The sequence below is a fragment of the Tenrec ecaudatus genome, chromosome 14 (assembly GCF_050624435.1).
Source record: "Tenrec ecaudatus isolate mTenEca1 chromosome 14, mTenEca1.hap1, whole genome shotgun sequence".
NCBI lineage: Eukaryota > Metazoa > Chordata > Mammalia > Afrosoricida > Tenrecidae > Tenrec > Tenrec ecaudatus.
The window spans coordinates 89,016,098-89,028,216 of NC_134543.1; the positions used below are offsets into that span (position 1 = coordinate 89,016,098).

General features: G+C 40.6%; 1 protein-coding gene across 1 annotated transcript; it reads right to left on the reverse strand.

Annotated features, from left to right (window-relative positions):
* Nucleotides 1–1,763: 1,763 nt before the first annotated feature.
* LOC142426704 (olfactory receptor 4F15-like) lies at nucleotides 1,764–2,759 on the reverse strand. The gene has a single exon (XM_075532278.1). It carries the CDS (start codon nucleotides 2,757–2,759, stop codon nucleotides 1,764–1,766), a length of 996 nt encoding a protein of 331 aa, XP_075388393.1.
* Between the last annotated feature and the right edge of the window lie 9,360 nt (nucleotides 2,760–12,119).

The following is a 12,119-nucleotide window of genomic DNA, read 5'->3' on the forward strand; positions in this document are numbered from 1 at the left end:
CAGTTGACTGGTCAGGTAACTGTCTTCCAAATACCTGCCACAGTTGAGTGAGTGCTTCCAGCATTGCATATTTGTTTAAACATCTCGGCAGGAATGCTGTCAATTCCTGGAGCCTTCTTTCTTTTACCAATGCCATCAGTGTAGCTTGGACTTCTTCCTTCAATGCGATCGGTTCTTGATAATATAGTACTTATGAAACAGTGGAACATCAACTAATTCTTTTTGAAACAGCGTCTGTGTATTCGTTCCAGTTTCTTTTGATATTTAGACTCCTTTGTCTCCTAGTGCTTTCCTCTATTTCCTTTTACTTTCTTCTTGTCCCACTCTCATGCTCAGCCTTCATTTGGGTTACAGTAATTCCTCTGGGTTACATTGCCATTGATCAAGCCCTACCAGGCCTCCTACACCCTCCTCACCATCAATTTTGGATTACTTGTTGTTACCTTGTCCCTGGGTTTGTGTCTTTCATGTCTTTTTAATGACCTTTTCCCTTCTTTGTATGATTGATCATGAAGCAGCAATCAGGAAATTAAGCAATGCATTGCATATTACTAATATCCTGCAGGAGATCTCTTTGAAAAGAAAGATATCATTTTGAAGACTAGGGTGCACCTGAACAAGATCATGGTATTTTCAACCACTTACATGCACACAAGAACTGAACAATGAATAAATAAGAAAAAAAGGGACTGATACAATCAATGTATGATAATATATATATATATATATATATATATATATATATAAAATCATGTTGTGCATAGGATCACTATGGGTTAGACCTGACTGAGGACAGTTAACAAATGATATAGCTAAGATAACCTAGCAAGTGACATAGTGCTTTGGGGAACTGAACCGCCAGGTTACCTGCAAAATCTGTTCCATACCACATTAACTTTCATTTTATTTTCTCTTTTATTAAAAATAAATCGTTTTATTAGGAGCTATTACAGCTCTTATAACAATCCATATATGAATTGTATCAAGCACATTTGTACATATGTTGCCATCATCATTTCCAAAATTTTGTTTTATTCTCTCTCTCTTTCTCTCTCTCTCTCTCTCGCTCTCGCTCTCACTCTCACTCTCTTTTGTTTTAAGACAGAGAACATGATATTTGGTAGAACAGGTAAATCTAAATGTTGGGTACCATCTACCTCAGCAGTTGGCAAACTATAATCACCAAGTCTAAAGTTTATTGGGACACAGCTATTCCTATTTGTTTACATGTTGTCCATGACCGTTTTCATAATACAACTGAGATGAGTGCTTGAGACACAGGCCATAGAGCTCACAAAAACTAAACTATTTACAGTTTGGCCCTTTGTAGGAAACATATTCCAATACTTAGTCCATTTCACTGAAAATAAAGCAGAAAACATTCTGTAACAAAGTATGAATGCAAAATTTATTAATATGGAAGGGAACACAAATTCCAAGGATGATTGTTTACTGTGTGTAACCCATAATCGAGTGGTTGAAATGAGGAAATATATGGAATAAAAAGGGAGGTAGAGATGCGAGTAGATAAAGAAGCATAATATTAACAAATATACCAATTACTTAGCAGGACAACTTGAGAACCAAAGCATAGTTATTCTGAGAAATAAGGTTACTTAACATCATGATTTTAAATGTCTAAAAGTGATTCTTGGCACTTTTTCTATTCTAACTTGGAAGGCTTGATGTAACCTTTCTTCATGAACATTAGTATTGTGAGCGTTCAATTACCATTTGTAAATTTGATGCTTTTGTAAATCCACTTAAATGAATTTTCTACAACCCGCAAGTCGGCCAAACACCCTCCTCATTGCCATCTTCATCTCTCTGTTTCTAAATGTATAGATGACGGGATTCAGAAAAGGAGTCAAAACTGCATCAAACATGGCTAGAAACTTATCCATGTGGGTTGAGGGAGAAGGCCACATATAGAAAAAAATCAGTGGGCCAAAGAATAACACCACCACAGTAATGTGAGCAGACAAAGTGGAGACGGCCTTGGATGACCCACGGAAGGATTGTTTCTGCAGAGCAGTCAGGAGGAAAATGTAAGAGAGGAGAAGCAAGGAAAACGTACCTAAAGAAATGAAGCCACTGTTGGCGGTGACCATGAATCCTAGTTTGTAGGTATCTGTGCAAGCAAGTTTGAGGAGCCGAGGTATGTCACAGTAAAAGCTATCTAACACATTAGGGCCACAAAAGGGCAAGCTTACAATGAAAGCCAACTGAGACAAAGAGTGGACGAGGCCAATGGTCCAGGAAAGGACGGAAATCAAAATGCACAGCCGTGGGTTCATGATGGTCGGGTAGTGGAGAGGCTTACAGATGGCCACGTACCTGTCAAAGGCCATGGCGATCAGCAGCACCATCTCCGCGCCCCCAACAGCATGACTGAAGAAGATCTGGGAAATGCAGCCCCCAAAGGAGATGGCTTTCCTCTTTCTGAAAAGATCACAGATCATCTTGGGCGCTGCAATTGAACAAAATATCAGGTCGATGACCGAAAGGTTGGCCAGCAGGAAGTACATGGGGGAGTGTAAGTAAGAGTCGGCAGTCACGGTGACCACGATGATGAGATTGCCCATCAGACTGGACACATAGAAAAGAGACGTGAAACAAAAAAGAAGCAGCTGGGTCTCCCAGGAATCGGACAGTCCCAGAAACACAAACTCCGACACGACTGAGTAGTTAACTCCTTTCATTGACGGATTTGGTAGGTTTCCTCTCATGTTACCTAATGAGCAAATGAGAAAATTCATTTTAATCATATTATATTGATACTTTCTATTAAAAGTATCTAAAATATGAAAGTCAAATATAACCTGAGCACTTCAAAAACATTCCATAAATCCCTTTGACCATTAATGCTAAAGTTTTGTTATTTTAACCGTGAGTGTAGCCTTGCTAACATGAGGAACAGTGGGTGGTCTACAGGACTGATGCACCTGGTGCACTTAGTAGGACACCACATCCAAGTGGCATTTGAGTAATGCAATGAAAAACCCCATTGCATGTTAACATAAGTAATACCCTTTTTAATCAATAGAACTGTGTCATATAAACAAATACTTTGCCAGGAGATAAACAGACAAGTGGCATTTGATATTAAATTGCTTTCTCAGTAGAAGCATTTCAACCATTTCCCCCTGGAAGAGTAATAGCCAGTCACATATACTAAACAGACAAAGATTATTCTTATGACAAAAAGATTTATATAATTCTATGATTCGGCTTTTATAACTTCAATCAGAACTTTTTAAAATTTTATATTTCTCCATTTCTCATTCATTTTAACACCCAATCCAAATGTCATCTCTTCTGTTAAGCCTTCATGACCCACCCTGTATTTATAGTTATTTACTCAGAATTGATTACATTTTTGACCATATGATTATAAACTTTTCCAGCTCATAAGTCATTATTCCCTTAAAACTGGGATATCTGGGTTGAGATGACCACCCAGCTAGACTCACTACAGACTCCTTCTACAACTAGTATGGAGAAATCATCATGAAAGAAAAGCCAAGTGCCTGGCATCTCAGAAGACAAAGATAAAAGCTAAGTGAACTGATTCAAGCACACCGTGAATTGCCCACGCCTCTGGGGCTGTGTGAGCAGACAGAAGGGGTGTAATGACTACATCTACCGCACCGCTCTGGTTGTTGTTAGGGAAGGTCTGAACCAGCCCTGGTTCTTTAGTTGATGGTGAGCTCAAGCTACAGGTCCCACATGAGATATTTTCCTCTTTTTTTTTTGGGGGGGGTGCCTTTTATGCTTCACTGCACTGGATGGAAGGAGCCCTGGTGGCGTAGTGGTGACATGATGGGCTACAAATTGCTCACCCATCCCCAAGTTCATGAGACAAAGGAGGTTCTACTCCCCTAGAGAGTTACTGTCTCTGAGACTCATAAGCACAGTTCTGCCCTGTCCTAGAGGGTCACTGTGAGTTGGCAGCGAGTTTTAGTGAGGGAGTACTAGGTGGAGCAGACCACCAGGTTGAGACCTGCTCACTCCCTCTTATCCCATAGCTACTTATTGCAGTCTGGGGCCAGCAAAGCAGAGGCAGGAATATTTTTTCTTCCTCTTCTCTTCCTTGAACCTGCAGAGCTGTGCAAAAGGAACGCCAGCAAAATTCTCCTTGCTACTCGCCATACCTAAGGGCAGAGTCTGCCCCAAGAGCCCAAATACAGCAGGCCATGTCATCCCCATTGCTGAAGAGAGAACCCAGCCAGATAGTGACAGAGGCCTGAGCCCAACAAAAAGCTCTAGAGGCTCCCCAGCCACACGCCTTCCTGCTGCTCTATATGACTCAAGAGAGAGTCCTCCTAAATAGCCTTGAAGGATTGCCAGCTTAGCACCACCACACTACCACACCACACCACCCCCATTGCTTTCCTTGGGGGAGCCCTAGTAAAGATTGCAGGAGTGTCTGCAGACTAGTGCTCCACGGTTCTCTATCTGAGGGGAGCGTCTGCCCAAACAGAGCCAGAGGATTGCCAATACCTACTCTCTGCTGCCCTCTGTGACTGGGGGGTGGGTGGGAACCACAGAGCACTAGGGGGTCACAGGTCACATAAGCCCCAGTGACTTTCAGTGGCTGAGGTGGAGGCTGGTCAAAAAGCACTTGAGAAGTGTTGACCACACACAGCTCTGTGTGGCTGAGGCAAGAGCTTGCCAAAATGGTGCTATGGGGGTACTGGCAATGGTTTGCTTTGGGTTTTTTTGGTTTTTGTTATTCCTGACCTGCACCTCTTGTTGGAAATGAAAATATAAAAGAAATGAATCATCATACACACCGCCTTCTCATATTCAATGAGATATTTTTGTGTAGGGTAATAAATCATTAGATGTCTGAACTTTAAAATTAATCATATAAAATCAAACATCAGACATTGAATCACTGCCTTGGGTTGATTCTGACTCGTTGTAACCCTATAGACACAGTAGAACTGCCCCTATGGGTTCTCGAGACTGCAAGTCCTTATGGGAATAGAAAGCCTCTTCTGTCTCCTGCTGAGCAGCTAGTAGTTTTGAACTGTTGACTTTGTGATTAGTAGCCCAATATATAACCACTATGTGACCAAAGTCCTTAAAACAACTAGAGCCTCAATTATATATTTTGTTCCAGAAGAAAAGAAAACAGAAATTTAAGCAAACAGAAGAGAAATATAACTGTACTTGGTTAGTTACAAATTACAATTCTTCTCATCCTGGTCTATTTGGCTAATTTTCAGTGATCTAATATTTTATGAAGGAGCCCTGGTAGTGTAGTAGGTAATGTGATGGGCTTAGGATCAGTCACTTGAATCCTCTGAATCCACCAGCCACTATGTAGAAAAAAGACCAGGCGTTCTACTTCCACAGACAGTTACAGTCTCAGAAATCCAAAGGGGCAGTTCTACCCTGGCTTACAAGGTCACTAGGAGGCAGAGTTGACTCAATGGCAGTGAGAATATTTAGTGCACGTGGTGGTACAGTGGGCTAAGTATTAGGCTGCTAACCACAAGGATTGAAATTCAAACTTACTACCCACTCTGCAGTGGGGGAAAGGACCAGGCTTTCTGCTCCCAGGGAGAAAGAAGAGGCTTTTTACTCCCATGAAGAATTACAATTCTGGAAACCCAAAGAAGCAGTCCTACCCTATCCTATAGGATCTTCATGAGTCAGAACACATTTAACAGCAGTGGATTTGGTTTGGTTTTGGTCTGCTTCCAGAAAGATTTACCATTACCAAAACCCCAAGGAACAGTCTATTCTTTCTATTCAATACATCAGCTATGAGTCAGAATCAACTCAATGGCAATGGGTTAATATTTCATGGCTTTAGAACATTGTAAGCATTTCTATTACATATCACCTGAAAACTATTTCAACAGAACCACCATGGTAGTAAAATCAGCAATAGTCTATTTAGATATTTGACTGAATAACTTATCTGAAGGGGGATTTCTCCAGATTGAAAAACAGAAGTCACTGTCATAAAGAACAAGTCAACCATGAATTATTATTAATAATATCCTTAAATGTATAATATTTTAGTATTGAACTAAGACTTGCTTTCCAAAAGTGGAGTAGTAATGACCAGAGCTAGCGGCGAGACCCACACAGCCCATATTTCTGTTGAAGATGAATGAACATAGCCTCAGTCTACCAGTTAACACAATGTAAACACACTATGTCCTTTTAAGTCTCTATCTTTAAACTAGTCATTCTCAACTAAGGTGTTTTCTTCCCAATGACATCTGGCAATGTCTAGAGACATCTGTGGCTGTCATGTTCGAGGTATACTACTCAAACCTACTACGTAGAAGGAAGGGATGCTGCTACTAAGCATCCTGCAGTGCGCAGAACAGCCTCCTGAAACATACACCTTTCTGTCACCTCCTGACCATCAAATGAGTTCTGATTCACAGGGACTCCAATAGGGCAGAGTATGGCTGCCCCACAGGGTCTTCAAAGCTGTAATCTTTACAGAATAGTTTGTCCCCTCTTTCTCCGGGGAGTGCCTGGCAGGTTCAAACACCTGATCTCTTGGTTAGCGTTTAATCACTGCACCACCAGGGCTCATTGCAAATAAGTATTAATGTACCTCCTGAAGCAAAAGCAGGGGAAAAACCATTCCCATCAAGTCCAGTCCAACTTACAGTGACAAATAGGAATCACCCAGCCCAAAAGGTCAACAGTGACAAAGTTGAGAAATCCTACATTAAACCAGGAAGCCAAGGCAGCGTCTTCTATATCACTTTATTCCCCAAACTGACCAGCAGCACTTTCTGTGAACAGCCTCTGACCAACCCTGAATAGTGATTAAAAGCTATATCTGAGTGAGTAATATATAAATGCTAGGTAAACTGATGCCGTTCTAAGAGGTTATTTGCAACCTTTTACTCTCTAGTGTTTTAATAAACTACCATACACTTTTTCCTATAATTACAAACCATTTTTCATCACAATTACAAACTATGACTCTGAACTTTTTCCTGTCTGAACACCGTCATCTCTTTTATAGATTATCTACATCTCCCAAGCAAGATGCCCATCCGTTTTTGTTGCTCATTTGTTTGTTTTTCATTATAGTTGAAGAAAGTAGAGAGAATGAATGTCTGGTAATAAAGTCATGGAAACAACCAATATGAATAAAAAGTTAATTTCTGCATCATTCATCAGTGGCATGTCTCAATCATTTGGGACGCACTACTTGAAAATTCAGTATTTCTCTTGCCTGGTCATTCCATTATAATTTTGAAAACTAAAATCTCCTTCCCTAGTTCCAACGTTCTGATTCTTTAAATCAATGTCTATTTATCTGTTGCTCTGTAAAACGAAAGCACAGATGGTATCAGAAATCTTGCATGGTTTCGGGGATGGTACTGTTGCCCTTCTTTTCACCTTTCCTCCAAAGATTATTCTCCATCCCCCTGGGTCCCCAAAATGTGTCATTCTCTCTGACCTTTCTCTACATCTATTTTACATTGTGGGGGCTAAAACTAAAGAGAGAGGGAGAACAACAACGAAAAGCCCAACATACATATATTAATTAGCATCTTCCATACCATTTTAGCTGTTTTTCTACATCCCAGTTGACAATCCTGACAGAGCTGTTATTAGGCCCACAGGTGGAGTCAGGTAAATTCTCCGGAACAGTTTACCAGGCAAAGCTTCTGCAGATTCTGTGCGTACTTTCATTGTGGTCCCCCAAGACACCATGTAGCCTTAGTCGCCAGTGGACTTCTGTGCTTTTTTAAACTATTCTGTCCTGCAAAGACAGAGAAGAAAAGGGAGTGGAGGGGTGTAATCTTGATTTAATTTTTCTGTGTTATCAATTTTCCTTAATCTCAATCAAGGAAGCTAAATCAAATAAAAATAAATAGCTATTTTCCCAAGTCATCATTTAAACTCCAAACCAAAAACACTGTGCTACTGAGCTGATTCCAAGTCGTAGTGACACTATAGGGCTATGTAGAAATGCTTCCTAGAGTTTGCAAGGCTAGAATCTTTTTATGGAAGGGAACTGTCACATCTTTACTCCACAGAATGACCAATGGGCTCCAATTACCAATCTTTCTGTAACCGCTGAGCAGGGCTAAGTATAAGGTTACAATGAATTGCCACCAAGTGGATGGCAATGGGAGTTTAAACCCAGTGTCCCCAAATCCCTTATCTATACTGAAGACATTGCCTGTGCTGATCCGCATCACCTTGGAAACTCCGAACATATGTTAAGTACTAGATAAAAATTAGGTCAGTGATTTCCCTGTGTACTTTATATGATCTATTCCTTCCATCCTGCATTCTAGCCTGCTGACTCCAACCAAGAACTTACTGGATATCTGCTAATGGAGATTCTGCCACTAGACAGGATTTTCTGAAAATGGAGTGATAGATCAAATCTTTTATTTTTGCTCTGTTATTATCTTGACATTCATTCATTCCACCAACCTGTTCCCAAATCACAGCATCTTCAGGGAATTAAAGTACCTTGGTAAATAATTTCTGCTTATGCCACTGCTGTTTTATGCAAAGTTGAAAACATTTTTATGGTTAATTAATAACACTGGAGAATAGTGACCAGGTGCACCTACCAAGACAAATAGGTTGATATACCTCTCTGGTGGTCAAGGGACTTGCTCCTGTAACCCAATTGGTTTCATAAAACCTATGCACACACACACAAATATATATTGTAATGAGTCACTGGAGAGAAAACAAAACTAAGACTAGATGTTTGGCAAATTTTTCTAGCAATTCTGACCGCCTTGTTGCTATTTTTAGTGAAATAGAATACCTGGGGAGTGTGAAGGCAGCTGCTTACAAACACTGTAATCAGAATCATTTGAATTTCGCTATAAATTTCCATTTAAACACACATAATGCTGAATAAGCAGGAAATATTGCTGGATAATTTCACACTTTACTATAGTTATATATATAATACATTATATGTAATGCATCATACTAACCTGGTAGCTAGTGAGTTATGAATTGACCTGCTAACCACAACATCAGCAGTTCGAGATGACCAGCTGCTCCTCAAGAGAAAGAGGAGGCTTTCTACTTCCACAAGGAATTCAGTCTCAGAAATCCACAGAGGTCCTTTGAAAGGGCACCCGCAACGAGTTGGAGTGACACGTGGCTGACAAAGGCAGCACTTACGACGATGGTGGAATTTGGAGCATGGCAACACTGATGAGGATGGTGCAGAGTCGGGCAGTGTTCCATTCTGTCATACCTAGAGTTGCAATGGCTTGGAACTGACTTGAAGGCACCTAACAACAACAACAAAGGCTGCCCTTTTTTTAAGTTATTAATGTAAAAAGACTACATTGACATGATTAAATTTAACAGGACCTTCAGTTCCTTAGAGATGGACTATTGTCTGGTGGTATCGTTAGGTACCGTCACGTGTTACAAAAGAGTAAACCACTACTTGGTCCTGTGCCCTCCTCACAAGTGCTATGTTTGAGTTCACTGTTGCAGTCAGTGTGTCAGTCCATCACATAGAAAGGCTTCTTTTTCACTGTCCTTCTACTTTACCAAGCATGCTGCTCCTTTCCAGAGACCGGTCTCTCTTGATAACATGTACAAAGTACATGAGAGGGAGTCTCCCCATCTCCATTTCAAAGGAGCATTCTGGCTGTGTACCTTTTCCAAGACAGATCTGTTCGTTCATTGGGCAGGCTATGGATCCCAATCCAAATGTATCACTTCTTCCGTCTTTCTGATTCAATGTCGAACTTTGACATGTACAGGCGGCAACTGAACTATCATGGCTTAGGTCAGGTGCCCCTTCGTCCTCCAATGGCATCCTTGCCCTTCTGAGTTTAAAGAGATCTTGAGCAGCAGAATTATCTGATGCAACATGTCCTTTGATTTCTTTTTTAATTTATAAATCATCTGCTGTCTCCCTTCACCCACGTTTCTGTAGTTCATCCTCCTGGGCAGTGGGGAAGGGAGGGGAGTTTTACATCTATCATTGTGAGCAGCTCCCCATTTCTCCCCCTCTGCTCCTACCCCACCTTCCCCCTACTCCCATTATTGGTCCTGAGGAGTTTATCTGTCCTGAATTCTGTGTGTCAAGAGCTCTTATCTGTATCTGTGTACATCCTCTGGTCTAGCCATATTTGTGAACTAGAACTGGGATCATGATAGTGGCGGGGGAGCATTAAAGAACTAGAGAAATGTTGTATGTTTCGTCAGTACTATACTACACTGTGGCTGGCTCGTCCCTTACTGGTGATCCTTCTGTGAAGAAATGTCCAATTGCCTACAGATGGACTTTGGGTCTCCATTCTGAACCCCCTCATTCATATCAAAATAGTTGTTTGTTTTGGGTTTTCTGATGCCTGATACCTGATCCCGTCAACATGGATTAATGTGCTTCTTCCATGTGGACTGTGTTGCTGCCCTACTAGATAGCTGCTTGTTTAACTTCAAGGCTTTAAGACCCCAGATGCTATATCTTCTAATAGCCAGTCACCATCACCTTTCTTCACATTTGCTTATGCATCCATGTTGTCTTCAGTGATCGTGTTGGGAAGAAGAGCATCACAGAATTGTCCTTTGATTTCTTGACCACTGTTTCCATGAACATTGAAATCTTTGACAATGTCAATATTTCCCTGTTTATCATGATGTTATCTCCTGGTCCAGTTTGAGGATTTGAGTTTTCATTACATTGAATTGTAAATCTACATTGAAGGCTGCAATCCTTGATCTTCATCAGCAAGTTCCTCATGTCTTCCTCATTTTCAGGAAATAAGCTTTGTTTCATCTGCATATTTCAATATGTTAATAAACATTCTGTCTATCTGTCCTCTTATGGTCTTTTTTCAGGTAGCAAGATTGTTTTATCTGCATATTTCCGGATGTTAATAAGTCTTTATGGTATTTACATATTCTGGTGTCAACTTGAGACTACTAAGAGTGAAGGGGTGGAGTCTAGCCTGTCAGTCAGGTCACAGCTTGATGACCTCTTTGGAGCCGCTAAGGAGCTATTACTCGCTGGAGGCCAGACATAGAATCTCTTCTTTGTCTTCCTGCTGATAGGACACATGGAGCTTTGCCAGAGCCCTGGAGCTGGGGGACCCACGTGAAGACCCCTGAAAGCACTGATGCTTCCACTGCCACTGGATCCACAAGACTTCCCACCCACTGGCCTGGGATCTTCCTGCGTTCAGCATCATTGCATGTTTGCATGAGTCTGAAGAGGAATGTACAGTCTGGCATCAGACATCTGGGCTAATATTGGACTTACAGACTTGATCTGGAATGGGCTAGGATGTCTTCTCAATGTTCAATTGCTCTTGTATATAAAGCTCTCTCTTATACACATATGAATGTCTCTGGATTTGTTCTCTAGTCAACCACACTAACACATGAGTGTCTATGAATTTGTTTCTCTCCCTGTATTAACACAGTCTTCCTTCAGTCTGTCCTCATATAGTTTAGTTTCTCAGAATATTGGCTCAGCATACTGATTGAATATGGTAAGAGCATGCAACCCTGACTCCTACCTTTCCTGATTTTAAGCCACACAGTATTCCCTTGTTCTGGCTGATTGACTATCTCTTGATCCATGTATAGTTTCCATATGAGCACAGTGAAACCTTCTGGAGTTCCCATCCATCTCAAAGCTATCCATAGTTTGTTAGGGTCCACACAGTTGAATGCATTGGCATAGTCAATTAAAAAAAACAGGTAAACATGTTTCTGATAGTCTCTATTTTCAGCGAAGAGCCATCTGACATCAGCAATGATATCCTTTGTTCCACTATGCCATAGTGTAATTTAAATCTCCTTTATCCTAAGTGACTTTCAGTATATTTGTTCTATCACCTATAGTGAGGTGTGTTTAAGTCTCCAGATATAAATGTGGATTTTTCTGTGTTTTTGCCCAATCTATTTTGCACTTCTTCAATGAAGAGCATACATATTTATGAATGTTATATCTTTTTGGTGAATTGACATATTTATAATTATGTCATGTCTATCTGTATCTAGCAACATTCTTTTTCTGAAGTTTATTAATTTAATTACAAAATTAATGTAACCACTCACAATTTCTATCAATTGGCATTTTCATGACATATTTTCCTTTAGCATATTTACTTATATTTAAA

Excerpts from the sequence above, each read along its gene's own strand:
- LOC142426704 (XM_075532278.1), bottom strand. The coding sequence starts at position 2,759 with ATGAATTTTCTCATTTGCTCATTAGGTAACATGAGAGGAAACCTACCA.